The 18,372-nt window shown below is 45.8% G+C and overlaps 2 protein-coding genes across 5 annotated transcripts in view; both read right to left on the minus strand.

Annotated features, from left to right (window-relative positions):
• The window catches only part of ZNF239 (zinc finger protein 239), a 16,845-nt gene extending 7,415 nt beyond the window's left edge, over window positions 1-9,430 (minus strand). The window contains exons 1-3 of one of the 4 annotated variants that reach the window (XM_014466557.2): window positions 9,390-9,419; window positions 8,679-8,727; window positions 6,358-6,422 (exon numbers count right to left, since the gene is read on the minus strand). The gene's annotated coding sequence lies outside the window, so the exon portion shown is untranslated. Of the gene's footprint in view, window positions 1-6,357; window positions 6,423-8,678; window positions 9,274-9,389 lie in introns of those variants that run through there. The other 3 variants (XM_023764719.1, XM_014466558.2, XM_023764717.1) reach the window with 3 other exon arrangements.
• A 2,444-nt stretch (window positions 9,431-11,874) lies between these two features.
• Window positions 11,875-17,043, minus strand: ZNF32 (zinc finger protein 32). The gene is given in 4 exon segments (XM_014466560.2): window positions 11,875-12,812; window positions 14,541-14,570; window positions 14,573-14,679; window positions 16,952-17,043. Coding segments are annotated over 3 exon segments (819 nt in total). The 5' UTR covers window positions 14,610-14,679; window positions 16,952-17,043; the 3' UTR covers window positions 11,875-12,060.
• Between the last annotated feature and the right edge of the window lie 1,329 nt (window positions 17,044-18,372).

The raw sequence follows: 18,372 nt of genomic DNA on the forward strand, positions 1-18,372 counted from the left end.
ATGCACTGGGCCTCTAGTGTTTAATAAATAAACTCAACTCAAAAAATATTTTCATATAGGATTGCAAAGGAAAAACAAATATGCTGAAAGCAAGAGACATATTTAAAACAAAATGATTCAGGACTGTTAAAAAATAAAAGGATAAACAAAGACTATATCAATCCTATGTCCTTTCTTCTTCTAAACCAAGTACTTGAACATTATTGGAAAAAATAAAATAGCACATATACATACAACCATAACACACTCTCTAGGTATTTGCAAACTTATCTCTATCTCCTTCCTCCTTAACTCCAGGCTCCAACTTTCCACCTAACATCTACACTTGGGTATCTAAAAGGCCCTTAAAACTTAGTAAGCCTCAGCAGACCTCTTCCTCTCAATATCCATCCATATCTGCTCTTCTCGGCTGCCACTCCTTGCTTGCCGGCCAGTGGCCTGGCCTCAGCTCCCGCTGGACGAGTCCAGGTCATGCAGGCCCTAGGCGGTGGGTGGGCCTCATGGCACACCTTGAGAGTTCGAGCACCTGATGAAGTGCTTCGTGACCATCAGCTGCAACTGGTCACATGGCTCGGTGGATGTGAGCTTGGTCCTCTCGAGCTTCATCTTGCCGTGCCTGGAGATCTTCAAGCCCCAAGGGGGGGGCAATGGCTGGGTGTTGAGCTGCTTCGTCAAGAATGGTGTGTTTGTGGAAGGGAGGGTGGGGGAGCACAGGGCGCTGTGCTGTAGTTCCCGCATGAGTGAGTGGGGGCCTGAGCCCCAGGGACCTGGACCCCAACCCGTGATCCAGGACTCCAGGTCTTCGTCCTACCCACAAATAGGACCCAGTAAGGACCCTGACCCTATCCATCCTACACACAACCAGGACCTGGACCACAGCCCCTGGGCGCGTTCCTATGACCCAACCGACCCCCACACATCACCTGGATCACAAACTATGAACCCAATCTCCTTGTCTGGGCCCCATTCACAACCAGGGCACAGACTGCAGCCCTCCATCCTCACCTCCCCAAAGCTGGAGGCTTAGGCTCCTGTGCATGTGGGTGCAGGTTTGATTGGTTCCTCTGTGTGTTCTGGGAGTTTGCATATATTTTTCATAACCAGCTTGTAGATAGTCCTGAACAGAAATGTTAAACTCTGGTTGGTGGAACTGCCTAAAACCAAAATCTGCATTTTTTCAACTGAGAAAAAAACCAAAATCTGCTCTTTCCTAGTTGTGCCCATTTTAGTAAATGTCACATGACCCACCCAATTACTCAAGCCCACATCCTAGAAGTCATTTTGATTCTTTTCTCTCTTCCTCACATTTTATCAATCACCAAGTCCTATCAACTCCACCTCTAAAACATACCTGAATCTACCCACTTCTATCTTGCACTATTAGCATTGCGAGTCACAGGTCTCCTTAACTCTCCACCTCCTGATATGTATCTCTTGCTCCCCCACACAATGAATTTCCCACATGGTAGCCAGGGTGATCTTTTTAAAAAAATAGATATTTTTATTGATTTCAGAGACGAAGGGAGAGGGAGAGATAGAAACATCAATGATGAGAGAGAATTACCGATCAGTTGCCTCCTGCACACCCTCTACTGGGGAGCATGCCCTCAACCAAGGTACATGCCCTTGACTGGAATCGAACCCGGGACCCTCAGTCTGCATGCCGACGCTCCTCCACTGAGCCAAATGAGCTAGGGCCAGGGTGATCTTTTAAAACATACACCATGTCAGGCATGAAATCCTCCAAAAACTTTTCAATGGACATCGAGTAAAATCAACTCTTCCTCTGGTCTGCCAGGCTTTACAGACTGAGGTCTTGTCAATTCTCCAGCTTAGAGTCACTCCTCCCTCCTGTGTGTCACTAGGCTGATCCTAGACCACATCAAACATCCCAACTTAGGGAATCTGCACTATTGTCCTCTCTGCTCAGAATGTTTTTCCCACATCTTTCACATGCCTGGTTCCTTATTCAGGTCTCAGCTGAATTGCCATCTCCTCTGAGAAGCATTTCCTTGACCATAATCCACAGTCGCACAAAAAATCAAACGAATAAAAAAACACCTGTTCTAGGTAGTTTTGCATAGCATCTTTTCCACAAGCATTTTTATTGCAAACATTATCCCTGCTAACTCACTTGCTGTAAGGCAATTCTGCTATACAAACAAAACAGCCCTAACTGGTTTGGCTCAGTGGATAGAGTGTGGGCCCACACGGACTGAAGGGTCCTAGGTTTGAATCTGGTCAAGGGCATGTACCTTGGTTGTGGGCATGATCCCCAGTAGGGGGTGTGCAGGAGGCAGCTGATCGGTGTTTCTCTCTCATCAATGTTTCTAACTCTCTATCCCTCTCCCCTCCTCTCTGTAAAAAAATCAATAAAAATGTATTAAAAAAACCCCACACAAAACAAAACTGGTTGACAGTTCAATTTTTTTGGTTTATTTGATTTCATTTCTCTATTGATAAATCAATTAACTGCTGTAGAAAAGATAAAAGAACTGGTTAACTGTTTTTTGTTTCTTTTCACTTCTCCACAACAAATCAACAACCTTCAGCAGACTTAATGTATTTAAGCAAGTTGTCAGTTTGATTTCATTTCTTAATTGACAAAATTCTCAGTTACTCCCATTTTTGTATTATATGTGAATCTGAGCTAGTCGTCATAATGGTCTGTACAGTGACAAGTAGACGTGGTGGTGCTCTTAAAGCAGTGAGCATTTCTTCCCGATAACAATGATTGGGCCCAACAGTTTATTTCTTATTTTTTGAAACTGATTTTTAGAGAGAGAGAGAGAAGAAGCGGGAGGGAGAGAAACACTGATTTGTTGTTCCACTTATTTATGAGTTCACTGATTGATTTCTGTATGTGCCCTGACCAGGGATCAAACCCACAACCTTGGTGTACCAGGACAACGCTCTAACCAACTGAGCTATCCAGCCAGGGCCATGATTTCTTTTTTAAACACATTACAAGGGCCTTGTTGAAGGCTCAGAGTTAAACCCACATTTCTCACAGCATAAAAACAATGCTAAGGTACAATCCACAAAATAAAATCAGTTATTTGAGCAGTATTCCCATGAACCTACACATATTTTAAAATGTATTTGAATATTTTGCATTTCAAATACATCTTTTAAGTTTTATGCCCTTTTTAGTGCCACTTTTATTTTTTTGTGATTTTTATTTTAATGGAAAAATTGCCATTACTAATTGCTAATTACTTAGGCATGAAAATGCTTGTGGCAAAGATGTCTATATCAAAAATACCAGATATGCCCCCAAACTATCACTTCTCCCTGTATTCTTATGCCTTATCTCATTTTCTTACTCATTTGTTTTCTTATTTACTGTCTATCTCTCCCCATTAAGATGTAAGTTCCCTAAGAACAGAGAGGCTGTCTGATTTGTTCATAGCTGTGTCCTGAAGGCCTCACATGGGGCCTGGCACCTAAGAGGAGTTAACTTTACAGTGAATCTGGCTCCTCAGGGTTTCTTCAATGGACAACATTTTCAAACTGCCTCTGGTAAGTTTCTCATGTGTCACAGACTCATAGTTTGTAAAATACAATAAAAAAGATATAAAATACCAACACCAATTTTTAAAAGTATTAGATTTAAGATATAAAGGTTTCAAACACTCAATCTTTGTCCTTATGTTAGGGTAGGCAGCTGGTCAATTACTGACAAAAGAGAAGGGAGCTAAACTGGCTGAGTCTGATCGACTAGGAAGCTACAGGTTCCAGACACTCCAGGGGATGATAGCTGCATCACCTCCCCCTCCCCAAGGGGATTAACATCCCTTCCTCCCCCTGAGTAGGGAGGAAGGACTGCCCTCCTATCTCCCCAGGGACCAGTCAGGGGCTCCCCCGGATTACTAGGGGCAGGGAGAAATAGTAAAGGGGAAATTCCTCTGCTGAGGCATGTGCAGTAGAAGCCAAAATGGCAAACATAAAGGGGAGGTGTCTAGTCTGGGAAAAGGATCAGACAGAATAAGGGCGTGGAACCCCAGAAGATCCAGGAAAGGGATTGGTTAGGGGAGGGTCCAGCACAAGCCCGTGAAGAATTAGGAAGGCGATTGTTTAGTTTGAAAGAAAGCCTATTCTCTCCCAAACCCAAGGGGAAACTTAACAAAGGCCAGCGGTTCACTGTTTGTGCATTGGAGCGCTCTCTCCCCTATTAGCAGCTGCGGGTGAGCTGGAACTCAGCACTGGGTCGTGGCCCGGCACCATTGAGCACTGGCGGCAGATGTGCAGATGGGGAAATGAGACACAGGCAAGTGCAGCCGGGAACAAAGACTGCGCTAGACTAGTTGGAGCCCAGGGTGACGACACTGCAGTTCTGGGTCCTGAGCCCTCCTGGTGGGCACTTGTGCTCACCAGGCCCAGGACTTCTTTTGCAGGGAGATGGACCTGAGCCACCTGGGGGCAGTCCTTTGTTTCACTCCAATAAATATGACACTACACTCAAGTCCTGTGCATGGGTCCCCGAAATGCATTTCTTGCGACTCCGTGAAAGAATCCTGTTTCCACCGGCAACACTATATCTTTGTATACCCGTAACTAACTGGGCTGCCAGCAGTCTACAGGCCACATGCTGAAAAGCAGAGGACAGAATATACACAAAACAACCGAGAGCCAAGTGAAGCCCAAAGGAGCAACTCAACTCTGAGCGAGGGAAATGCCCAGTAACCTTCAGAAGGGTCACATCTTAGAACTGAGGCTGAAGGGGCACCACCTACTCCTTCCTCAGGAAATTGAGGACAACCAGCCCTTCCCTCCTACCCCCCAGGAATGACCTGACTACTAGTCACCAGTGGAGAAGGTGACAGTGAGGCAAACGGCAGTTTGTCCTCAAGGTCACAGGTCTCCACTGTGTCTGAGGAAGGGCTAGCGCAGCCTGCAAGTCCCTGCAAAAAGGCGGGACAAAGAAGAAATGGAAGTGGAGGTGTTGCCCAAGAGGGACATAAATGTACCCTTTCTCACAACAGGGCCAGGTGAATATCAAGCGGTTGGATTTGCCACTTTTTCAACCAGACTTCTTGGCCTCAAGAGAAAAAGGTTTCTTTCTGTCCAACGCTAACTTCTTCCTATGCATTTCAGATCAAATCCTTGCTTCCCGTCTGAGATTCAAGTCCATCAGTTATCTTTTTCCCTTTTATATTTTATTCATTTCCCACCCCGTTGTCTGGGTTGTCTAAGACACCCTCCCTACCTCAACAATATTCAGGTAACTTCAGATCTTGTCAGTGCTGTCTCCTAAATCTCCATGCAACGTGTTACCTATTCTTTACTCCCACTGCCACTGTCCTAGGTAAGGCCTTCATTTCTTACCTAGACCACAAGAATTCCTTACCAAGTCTTCAAGTACAAGTTCTGCCGTTTTTCAATTCATAGATTAGATAGTCAGATTTAGTAATTTTTAAAAATCCCACAAAGTGGTGGAGAGAATTTTGTGCTGAGAATGAAAAGGTTGTGTTGATGGACTATATAAACTTTGTAGCAGGTTGAAAATTCGAAGATGAGGAATGGTATGACAGTGGACCAAATGAAAGGAATCAGAGGAAGAAAACAGTGGTCCTGCTAAAGAAGACAAAGTTGGAACTAAAAGACCCTGAATAATGAACAGTCTCCCCGGTATCAGTGGAGTGCATGGGTCACCCAGGTGGACCTCGTGCTTACTCTGGGAAAGTGGACTCAGTGTCCTGAGGGCCAACCCAGGTGGAAGGTCACAGGACTAGTAGTTTCTTGTCCCTCCCACCACCCCACCGCCCACCAAAAATGCTGAACTCCCCCAAACTACACACATCACATGGCTTTTTACTTTCTTTCCAGAGCCCTTCCTAGCTGGGTCCAACAATTTACTTTGGAGGGGCAGGAAACATTAATGCAGGAGGTGGCCAGGAGCTGTAGTCACACTGGATTATCTGTAGTCATCTAAATGTCATACTCTAGTCTAGAATAGCTGTTTACACCTTGCTTCTGCTCTGACTTCTATTTCTCTCATCCATTTCGGAATTACTTTCAGTTTCAGGACAATCAACAACCTCCTTTCTGAAGCATGAGGATGAGTTAGGTGCATCCTCCTCCAACATCTCATAGCATCTTTCATATACATCTACTATAGCTATTAAGACTGTCTCCCAAATTGGCTATAAGATTTTAAAGGATAGGAGCCATGCTCAACTAATCTTTAAATTCTCAACAACTAGCACAACAAGCTCAGAATCTAAATGGTATTTATAAATTTACATTCAATTTAAAAGAATAATCAAATGCTACAAGTAAACCGCGAGCGCATCAAATTCAACACTCTCATTTTCAGATGAGAAAACTAAGGTTCATAGTGGTGAAGTGACTTACCCAAGTCACAGAGGAAGGGATGGTTAAATGGCAACTGCTGCCTCTCAGCAGACTCAGGACAATGCCTGGTAAATAAAAACATTCCGCAAGTATTGGTGGGATGAAGTCCCTTCTTTAAATTCAGTTATTAATATACACCAGAACCTCAAAATTTATTACACTAGCAATCCACAATTTCATCGGCAGTGAAAAAATAATCTTCACTTGGAAACAGGTAAAAGAGAAGGAAGGAAAATATAGACACACTGCGTCTTCCTACTCATGCTAAGCTCCCTTGAAGTCCTCAATCACCTTTCAAGGCACAGTGATGGCATGCTCTCAGTACCTGAGGCCGTTTACTGTCCTTTAAACAAACCAATTAAAAAAATTTTTTTAAAATTAATTTCAGAGATGAAGGGAGAGAGATTCAGAGAGATAGAAATCAATGATGAGAGATAATAATTGACCAGCTGCCTCCTGCAGGCCCCACACTGGGGATCGAGCCTGCAACCCAGGCATGTGACCTGACCGGGAATCAAACCCCGACCTCCTGGTTCATAGGTCGATGCTCAACCACTGAACCACACCAGCCGGGCCAAACCAATTGTTATAGGAGTTCACGGTCACTTCCTATGTATGGGGGATTGTGTTCGCTAAGCAAAAAGATGGTCTTGGTTAAGAACCAATTATTTTTTCCTTAAAATTCAGCCTGATATTTTGTTCACATAGTTTCTGGTGTCATGACCTGTTCAGTTATAGCGAAGAAACGACCTGGAGTTAGAAAACATGGGGCTTCCCTCCTGCTCTGCTGCTCTCTGCCACCAGGTCCTGGAGCTTCCTTCCGGCTCCCTCAGAATCAGCAGTCTCCTCGGTTAAGTGATGGCACCAAGGCAGAGGGGCTGGCCGACCCTGCCATCGAAAGCATTCTACGATTCTAAGTGCCAATCTTGAGGTAACTTTCTAGAAATGGTTTTATGGAGACAAATGAAAAATCGATTTTTTAAAGAAGTGCTAATTGGTAATTTAACAATTTATTGTACCACTTAAACATGTAGATATGTTGGTAAGCAATCGGAACATAAAAGATGGACCTTTTACCTGTCTTAGAGAAGCTCACATCGAGCAAGTAGAGAAATATCTGACAATAAATGCAACAAATTAATGGATGTACAAAGATCGAGGAGACAAAAAAAGTGAAATTCTCTTTTTAGTAGGTCTGGGAGTGGTGGTACCTAGGAACCTTAACTCTTAAAAAACACTACAAATAATTCTAATACACAGCCTAGTTGACGAGCATTTCTGGGAGTCAGTGGGTTTTCCTGCGACCACTTAGCAAAGAACTGACCACGTAATAGCTTTGAATGACTCAATATGAGTGAAGTGTCTACAGGAAAAGACAGGCTTTATCAGAGATGACCAAGCAAAGATGCTGTGTGGTCTTTCAATATAAGAGCAGAGCCCAGTGCTCTGGGGAGGGAGCCAAGTTCAGGAAGAGGGCAGCTCAGTGAAAACTGGTGTGTAATTTAAAGGCAGCGGAGACCTGTGCAACTGATGTCTGGATGCCTTAGTCCATGCCTTTAGGACAGTGGTCGGCAAACCGCGGCTCGTGAGCCATATGCGGCTCTTTGGCCCCTTGAGTGTGGCTCAGTACAGTGAGATTGAAACTTCGTGGCCTTTGTGCCAAAGTCGGTTTTCGGCCTGGGCGAGTCTATTTTGAAGAAGTGGCATTAGAAGAAGTTGGTCGGGCGACAGGAGACGCAGCACGGGTGAGGCGCGCGTGATTCATGCACAAGTTGAGTGAGCCAGTCAGTCAGCAGTCTCATTGTGCAGTGGTTAGGTATGTTGAGATGGTTTGGACATATAGAGAGGATGAACAAAAGGAGATAGACGAAACAAGTATACAAGACAAGTGTGGATGGGAGAGTTGGAAGGGGTCGACCTCAGCGAACGAACCTCAATCAGATTGAGGACGTTTTTAGCAAAGGCCAGCTTAGGAGCACCCTAATTAAGTTAATAACAATGTACCTACCTATATAGTTTAAGTTTAAAAAATTTGGCTCTCAAAAGAAATTTCAATCGTCGTACTGTTGATATTTGGCTCTGATGACTAATGAGTTTGCCGACCACTGCCTTAGGATATCAATGTTGCTACACCCATATCTATAAAATACCGTATGTCTCACACTGGAGTCCGACAATAAAGGGAAAAATGACACACAGAACAAAGACAGGACCTGACATCTGATGTCCATTAATGCTGATGCCCTTCCTGGGTCCCAGGAAAGAAAGGTTACTTGCATTCTCAGGGAGACAGCATTTTCAGAGGAGAAACCCCAACTCACCTGGAACTTGGTCATGCCCTCCTCGCAGCACAGTCCTGGGAAGCCGGAGCTAGCAAAAGAGAAACAGCCATGAAAGTCAAGTTCCCCGGCTCCTGCTACTGCAGGAAACCCTCTGGAGGCATCTGTCCTGTCTCCCCGCGCGGTCCCCCTCACTCTCTCCACTGGGCTTTGGGTCATCAGACCAAGCGCCCCCCCCTTCTCCCCAGGTACATCCTGCTGCCCCTAGCAGCTCCAGGATGTGTCCACTTTCGGCCCTCAAGTTCTAGTTGGAGCAGTAGGGGCTCTCGGGTTGGAGGTATCGTCTATCGTGATGAATTTTGGATGCCCGCGACGCCTTCCTCAACCTGACTCATTTTTTGGGGTGCAGGGCTCAGATGCAACCCTTTAATGAGGACAGTGTTGTGGGGACAGAAACCTCGGCCCCTCACGGGAGCCCTGCTCGATTGCCTCGTGTCCACTTGAAACCTCCTTGAAAGAGGCCAGTCACCCGGCAGAAAAGGCCAACCACGAAGCCCCCAGGAGCGCAGGCGAGAGCAGGGCCCCTCGGAGCCGCAGCGGCGTCGCAGCGCCCAGTCGCTGGTGCGCGCGGACCGCACCTCCCGGGTCCCGCGCCCTCCCCCAACAGCCAGCCTCTCCGCGTGCCTCCCGCGCCCCACGGCCCGCCGCTTCTCTGCGGGAGGTGCCAGCTGCCAGCTGCCACCCGCCGCTCACCTCCCACGTGAATCCAGTGACTGGAAGCGGCGTCTCCGCCCGCGGGGGCTCTGAACTACAAGTCCCAGAAAGCCGCGGGCGGGCCACGGACACTTCCGGTGTACACTTCCGGTGCCCGTCCCCTGCTCCCCCGGCTTCCCGGGCACTGCGTGGAGGTGCCTGGGTTCCTGCTTCCAGCGGACTGTTTTAACTGTTCTTTGAGAGTTCATTTACGTTATTATTATTTTTAAATTACAAACGGGTAAGAATTATTTTAGAAATGCCCATTAAAGTGTTTTTCACATTTTGTTAATGTGCTCCTGGGGGAAAAGAACGTAAATATCACCCGTAATTTCGTCTTTACCTGTAAAGATATTCTGAACCGAATAAATGCCATTCGGCATCTTCATCTGCCTCTTGAAGTTCATTAGTTTAGCAAACATTTGAGGCCTCACTGTGTTCTAGGAACTGTTAAAGACGCTTAAAGAAAAATCACTCTGGATGTTAAATAGTGGAAGAAACAAGCAATACGTAATTTTGATAAAGAAGTGGTATAGTGTGTTATAAGGTGACATGTGTTATGGAGAAAGTAGAGCTGAGTCAGGGATTGAGGGATGGTAGTGCAATTTTAAATAGGAACTTTTGGAGCCAAGACTTTGAGGAAATGAAGGAGTCAGTCATGTGCCATTCAGCAGTCACAAGTCTTTCCAGGATTTTTTAGTTATAGGAGGGAGGACTTGGGAGAAATGGGGCTATTCCATTTGGCTGAAACCAGAAGTCCCTGTTTTAAATTTTGACCTATTCATATGATGGTCGTTGGTGCCAATTCAATGCCAACTGGATTCCGGATTCCCCAACTTGGGGTGCATGAGGAAAGAAACTATTCAGTGCAAAACAGCTCAATTGTGATAAAGCACAACTGTGAAAACACCGGGGCTGTGCAGCATCCCTGGGGCCAGGTGGCTCTGGAACCAGGCCCTTCTGTGACTGGGCAGCTATACTCTGCTCCTTGATGGTCTGTTCTGCTCCCTGCCAGCCTGGTTTGCTAAGCTGGGGACTTTTGGTGGGGCTCTGGTGCAGGCTAAGTCCAGCTGCTGCTTTTCCTGGCCAGGGACCTCCTGGTAGGAGCTGTAAAGTGATTTGTGGTTGGTTGCTGCCTGTGCTGGGCTTGGAAGTGTTACAGGAAAACCGGACAAGAACCAAACAGCGCTCAGAGTTTGGAGTTATACTTTATTCACCGCGGCGGGCCTAGGGAAATGAATCCAAATTCTAAGCAAAGCTACAAGCAGAACTTCCCTTTTTATAGAAGAGCCAGCCCTTTGTGTGCTTGCTGGCGGTGGCCTTGAAAACTATACAGTTCTATCCAATTAAAAAATGCACCTGGCATGGCATTGGGTGTATCTAAGTCTCTGGCCTACAAGGTCAGATAGCTAAGTTTATCTCCCCCATTATTCAAGCAGGCTAGAAAGCAAAGTTACTTTTTCAGAATAAGAGGCCGTCCAAAGAATAGCAGAGAATTCCAAACAGTGATTTGTGGTTGGTTGCTGCCTGTGCTGGGCTTGGAAGTACTGGGAGAGGCTGTGCTATGATCTGATGCTGGCTCCCGTCTGTGCCGGACTCGGGGCTGCTTAGCAAGAGGCCCTGGGCGTGCTGAGGCCAACTGTTGCTTGTCGGGCTTTGTGGATTTGGGGGAGATTGTAGGAATGTCTGCAGCCTGGGGCAAGGCTGGCTGCTCGTGTGGAAAAGCCGCTGAAGTTGGTTCAGGCTTGTATGTGATTTGGGTGGGGCAGTGTCTGCAAATCACCAGTGTTAACTAGGTTGATGGAGATGCAGATTTGGTGCCTGCCTTCACCTGCAGGTGGATGTGGGGAGCTCTCCACAAAGGAATAATGGTGCCTTCCAGCACTTCCTCTGCACCTCCCAGGCTATGTGTGTCAAAAAGGGAGTGGATGGCATTGTGTCTCCTAGGGAGGAGTCATTTTAATAGAGGGCATGATAATAGTCTTAAGATCCTCAAAAAATTTCAGTTTTCTGCTCTTTGGGTATAAGCAAATTATTTCTATCTTTGTTAGCCCTAGAGGATTGAAGTGAATCAGTACACAGACTTCAAATATTTGCAGGGGGAGAAAGGAACCTTCTTTTTTAAGGAAAGGTTAGGGCTTCTGCTGTGGACATGGGTGATCAGACTTGGTTTTTGAGAAAGGGTATCACCCAGTTAATACAGTGTTCGATAAGAGTATTATTAAAGTAGTTAGATTTGCCTCATGATTTCTGCCCAGTAGTCTTAAATGCAAAACAAGATTAATTTGAATATACAGGGAAGAAAAGAACCTTGGGATTGACAAAGGCTATTTATTTATTTATTTAAAGGCTGATAGTATCAACTAAAAACTTGAAATTTGTATCTGCCACACACAGAACAATCTCCAAGTGTGCACTACATTAATGGAAGTACCTTGGGAAATTAGGTCAAAATAAACTGACAGAAACTATGAAACAAACATGATAATGATAATAAACAAGACATTTATTTTTCATACTTATTTGGAAGAAATGGGAAAAGTCAGTTTGCCCTACCTAATGATAGTCTTTCTGAAAGAGTCTCCATTCACTCCATAGAATTGGGTAGGTGGCTTGATCTCAGAAGATTTTGTAGTTAATTAATAAAGAGAATTCCTGTTGAAGAATGTGGTCAAAGGGTGAGTCTTTGTGAGCAGCTTCGCTGGTGCACAGCCAGACTCCCTCTCTGAGTGAAGCTTTTCCCACATTGGCCACATAGATACGGTGTCTCTCCTGTGTGGATTTTGCCATGCAGGATGCAATTTCCTCTGGTATGGAAACTCTTTCTGCACTGTACACAGGCATATGGTTTCAGGCCTGTGTGGACCCTGATGTGGACAATTAAGCTTCCTTTCTGACTGAAGGCTTTTCCACACTGATCACATCTATAGGGCTTCTCACCACTGTGAACTCTTCTATGAACAGCAAGGTTACTCTGATTCCTGAAACTTCTCTGACAAATTGCACACTCGTAGGGTTTCTGTCCAGTGTGGAGTCTTTCATGAACAGCCAGACTACCTCGTTGACTAAAACTTTTTCCACACTCCTTGCACTGATAAGGCTTCTCTCCTGTGTGTATTCGCTGATGTGTAACAAGATTGCCTTTGGCCCTGAAGCTTTTTCCACAATGGGTACACTCAAAGGGCTTTTGACCAGTGTGGATTCTCTCATGTAACGTTAGGCTACCCTTTTGCCTGAAGGATTTCCCACATTCCTGGCACTCATAGACCCTCTGTCTCACACCAGGTGAATCTTCCTGTAGTGCCTTAAAATCTGGGGATTTTTGTTCCAGCTTCTCTCTTCTCAAAGAATTCTGGAAGTCCCAGCTTGAGGATCCTGTGGCCTCAGTGTGATCATATTTGTGGTGGGCTTCTGTCATCACATCTGGTAAAATGAGAGGGAAGCCAGGTAAGATGCACTAATATGCTGAGTGAGAAGAATAGGGAAGAAAGAAACAATGCTTTGTTGAGTGCTTATTACGTGCCAGACATTACACAGTGAACTTTGCATAGATAATTTAACACTGAAAACAATCCTGTGAGATGCTACAGACAAGGGTATGAAAGCATAGAGAGGTTGTCAAAGATTATGCATTTAGGTTAGCATACAGCTGAGATTCAAACACAGGCATACTCCACTGCCTCTGTATTTTGTTTAATTTAGCCTCCCAAATAATCTTGTGATACAGGATCATATAGAGCCCCATATCCAAATTTTATCTGACTTTAAACAGGTGAGGATCCAGGTTGGGCAGGGCCTAAAGCTTTAAAATTTTGGAGGCACTTCATTAGGAAAAAGTACAAAAGTGGGAACAGGGCCTTGAAGAGACCATGCAAGAGAGGAATCCTGAAACTTAGATTTCATTAGCTTTCATGAAAAATCCACTTCTGCACTAGTCTGCTTTCCTGACAGTGGAGTAAACTCCATGACCTCAGAAAATATGTAGTAGAATACTTGGTACTTAAAAAATATATATATTTATTGATTTTTGAGAGAGAGAGAGAGAGAGAGAGAGAGAGAGAAGAAGGGAGAGGGATAGAGAGAGAAACCTGTATGAGAGAGAAACATCGTCATCAATCGGCCGCCCCCTGCACCCCCCGCCCCCACAGGGGATCGAGCCCACAACCCAAGCATGTGCCCTGATGGGGAATTGAACTGGAAGCCTCTTGGTTCCTGGCTCTATGCTCAACCTTTGAACTACACCGGCAGGGCAGAATCCTTGGTACTTTACACTTATTGTCTCTAATCCTTGCAACTCGGCAGGCAGGGTAGAGCCTGTTGTCCTGTTTCATAGATGAAGACCCTGCAGTTCAATGAAGTTAAATAATTTGTCGATACTCCAGCTTGAGCCAGAACAACTACAGTATTTGATCCAAGGAATTTTTCCCTTTAAAATTCATGCTACTTCAGTCTACTCAGCTATGGTGGAATTGAAATCAATTTTGGTTTAGAAGTTATTCTCAAACACTTCCTATGCAGCTGTTGACAGTATTTTCCAATATTGCCCTGTATCTGAGTCTTCTACTGCCCTTTAAATATGGGTCCAATTTATCACTACCCTGGATTAACAGTTTCCCTTGGAGTCATCCTAGGGCAGTGGTTCTCAACCTTCTGGCCCTTTAAATACAGTTCCTCATGTTGTGACCCAACCATAAAATTATTTTTGTTGCTACTTCATAACTGTAATGTTGCTACTGTTATGAATCGTAATGTAAATATCTGATATGCAGGATGGTCTTAGGCGACCCCTGTGAAAGGGTCGTTTGACCGCCAAAGGGGTCGCGACCCACAGGTTGAGAATCGCTGTCCTAGGGAGCTTTTTCTCATTGTTCCTCTGCCTTACCCTTCCTTACTCAGTGACTGCACTGAGATTTAAAGCTGCTCATTCATTTTCTGAGAAACTACCTCAAGTTTATCTCCATATCAGGATTGTTTCTGCTGTTTCTACTGTATTTCTAACTCGAACTTGCAGGCTTTTCCTATAACCCCCAGAAATGGTGAGCTCCACCCAGGAATGTCTCCTCTGCGTCCTAGCCTGCCAACCAGTGCTAAGGACAAGGACACTCCATATGGGGAGCTGAGGGCATCCCAGTGATCAACTGACTCACTCACTGAAGAATGCTACATTCTGGGCATATCGTCATGACAGTCCAGCAGGGTAGCTGTTGGAAATCCAAACATGTCCACTCCTGCTGTATGACCTTAATCACCACCTCTTCATATGCTGCTTCCATAGGCTGTTCTTGAGCACCTGAGGGAGAAAACATCGAAGAACAAACAAAAACAAAATATAACAAAAACAGGAGAGGGCAGGAGAATTGATGAGTGAAAAGATTAAAGTCAGGAGCTTGTTTGGGGTACGAGTAAATGGAAGACTCTGGATGGACTGATGTAATGTTAGTCACTTATAATGTAACAGCAAAATGGCCTTAAAGGTACCACAACCACACACAAATGAGCCCAGGGGGAAGCAGGTGGAAAAGGAGAGAACATGTACACACATATCTCTCTCCTCCTGCCAATTCTAAGATAATGGGCACTCCTGTTTGTTCCTTCGCCTTGGTATGTGATTATAATCTTCTAATTTCTTCCCCTATCTAACCATCTGCTATTTGGATAGCCTCCAGAATATAAAAAACTCAATATTTAGACTTCATGATTGGTTCTACAATAGAAATGGCTGTGGTCCTCCTCTCCAGTTCCCCCTAAGTTATAAGGACAGAATACGATATTTCATATGTTACCTTTAAACAATTCTTAGGAGGCTCCAGATCCAGACCTTCCCCTCTCCTACTCTTCAAGATATGAGGGAAGTGTACGTACTTGTCAGTACTTGGACAAGGAAGACCTACTTTGGATTCCAAAACCTAGCCCAAGGCATTCCAACTAGGGTGAGTAACTTGCCCAAATTCTCAGAGCCAGTAAGGAGTCAAGGTTGAAGAAAGATTCAAATCCAAGATTTTCAGTATACAAAGCCTATGCCTTTAGACAATTCTCTAGTTCCTCATCATTAAAGAGCTGGTGGGAATTTTTATCACATGGAACAGAATGGAACAGGGCTTGGCCAGACTTTACTACTCATCTAGATCCTAGGAATTCTCTTCCCCCATGTTATCTTTTTCTATTTTTTTCGCTTTGGAATATTCTCTTCTTACCAGGATCCTGATTGCCACATTCTTACACTTTATACAGTGGTTCTGGTGTATAATTTTTGTTTCCCTCCAATATGTCTCATCAAATTGCTGGCCATCCGATTTAATGAAATGGAAGCGTGATGCTGCAGTTCTTTGCTTTGTTAACTGAAGCACGTGGTCTTCTTGTCAACTGCACATTCTGCTACTTGTTATGGTGACTGAAGAGGCATTTCAAACTCTTACTTGGAGGACTCACCTCCAACTGGGAATACAAGCTGCAAGTTTCCTGTCCGATCAGAGTGTCAGGATAGTACAGGACATTAACTTGGAAGTCCCAGGTGTCACTGCTCAACAACTGCACATTCACCAAGAGTCAGTGGAAAGCACCTGGCACCTGCTGCCTGAGGTTGGACTCTGTCCCTGCGGAATCCAGCACAGAGTTTGGTCGGAACAAGTGGGTAGAACTTACAGCTCTGCCTCTTCACAGACTGTGAGCTCTTCAACAAGTAATAAACTCAGCTGCATCTCAGGAACTTCCTTGATTAATAAAGGAATACTCTTATTTTTTCCCCTACATCACATGTCTGAGGAATTAATTTACTGCAGAATTTGGAGAAAGTGGCTTTGTCATAGAAAATATTGCCTTTCCAAGCAGAATGGCTATTTACCCTTTGGGAAAGTTCAGAATTGGGCCATGAGAGACTTGGATTTCTGCCTTGGCTCCCCACTCCCCCTTGTGACCTTGGGCAAATAACCAAACAATCCTACCTCTATTTCCTCACTTATTAAATAGGTTACTAACAGTTTCCTATCAGGTAATTCCTGGGAGAATAAAAGAACCGAATGTGACAATACCTGTGATTTAAGGCCTGAAGTTGACAGCCCTCAAGGAGAGGGTGAGAGGAGGGGGTGACTGCTGTCTCTGGGACCTCCTGGGGCATAGTTTCAGCATTAGAGATTCTGGGTGGGGTGATTATTTTCTCCACACGACTGAGTCCACTTAGTCCTGTCTCCCATTGACCCTCCCTAGAGAGTCTGCAAATTTCCTGTCCATCCGAACCCTCACGCAGGCCCAAGGTACACCTGTCTATGACCGCCCCCTCCCGCGACTCCGGGATGAGGGGCCTTCCACACGCCCTGCCCTGCACAGCGGTGGTCAGAGGGACCCCTGCTCCTAGGGGCTGACTCTCCCTCCCTCCTCAGCACCCCCATGCATGCCTTGCGTGCCGGCCCTCAACCCCACCTCCGGTCCAGCTGGACGCTTCCTGCAGCCGCAGACTTCTCCCCTTGCGGCTGGCCTCCTTTGCAGCGGGGCAGGCTTGCCCTGTTCAGGGTCGTGGGGGCAGCAGGGGGCCCCGGGGGCCGCCTGCCAGCGTGGCCCTGGCTCACCTGGGTGCCCTGACCTGCCAGCAGCCTCACTCACCACAGCCGTGCAAGCCCACGGACAGACAAAGGCCAGCGCCGGTCCGCAGCAGCGCGCCTGCGAACAAACCAGACTACAACTCCCAGGAGGCTCTGCGTCAACCAGCCCTCCAGGCCCTGGGCCTCCGCGGCTAACTTTTTCAGAGCACTGTGGGAAATGTAGTTCTGGGGGAAGCCAGGCCGCTGCCAGAGGTGGGGACTTGTTCTCAGACTAGAGCCAGGGGGAATGGACAACCTGGTGAAGCTGTCTGCTGAGGAATATAAGGTTCTTGCAGGGCACGGTGGAAGGGAACAAAGTGTTGGGGAGAAGTTGATTGATAAAGCCTTGGGTATTTAGGGGTTATGTGTTGAGTGCTGTGTTAGATAGGACAAGGGTCTCAAGGTCTGGGCAGTTTTTACTAAATGTTATTCCCGCTAAATTTAAAAGGCTAAGCCTCCCTTTGGGAGATAGAGCTTTGGATACGAATCCCCTGTCTCCTTTATTTCTGCAAGTAAATAAAACTACCTTGCGACAACCGTGGCTCGATCTTGAACAGAGCATCCCAGGAGGTGAACCTGAGTTCGGTAACAAATTTGGTGACTTCAGATGGGCCTCTTAAAAGGACTCCCTCTCCACCTGGTGTGGATGCTTGGCGAAGCAGCTGGCAGGTGCCTGGGTCTCTGCTGGACCGAGGACCTTCTGTGGGAGACTCCCACGTGGTGCTGACCACCAAAAGGGCTTCCTGGCCTGCCTTGCAGGGAAGCCGAGTGGCCACCTGAACCTGTTTCATTCAACACTTTACTAGTAGAAGGGAGGTGGGTAGGTCAGCCCTAGTGGCTGCTTTAATTAGCATATCTCATTTTGGGTATAGGGTTGTTGGAGAGTTAATTTCATTTTTGGTTCGTGTTTGGTTTCTGGTTGGTTGGGCAGGAACTGTCTCTGAGAAGACAGATTCAGAGCCCAATCCTAGGTCTAACTCTGGGGAGTCAAGGGATGCCTGTGGAGCAGTCCAAGACATTCTCAGGTGACAGTCTCTGGTCCGGTTGTCTGATTGTCCTGCAGAAGTTGGATTTTGTTCTTTGTGTGACCTTATTTGTCTTATATGTAAATGTACTGGACTTGCAAAATGAAGCAGGTAGAACCAACCACATGCATGTATTTTGAGTAATAAAAGCCAAAAGATTGGGCTTCCTAGTGACAAGGTGTGGGAGGAAGGTGGAAATGACACAGGGAAATGAATTGTTTTTGGTAAGATTTTAGAGTGGTCTTAAGAAGTAATTTACTGGTTTCATGTCCATTCATTTGCAGGATGGTTTTGAGATCACTGACTCTGGGCAAGTGCACAGTCATGCATTCCCTGTCAGAGCCCAGGCAAGTCCAGAAGGCTCATGAGACCTCAGCTTCTTTT

This window comes from Myotis lucifugus, unplaced genomic scaffold, assembly GCF_000147115.1.
Source record: "Myotis lucifugus unplaced genomic scaffold, Myoluc2.0 scaffold_343, whole genome shotgun sequence".
Taxonomy (NCBI): Eukaryota; Metazoa; Chordata; class Mammalia; order Chiroptera; family Vespertilionidae; genus Myotis; species Myotis lucifugus.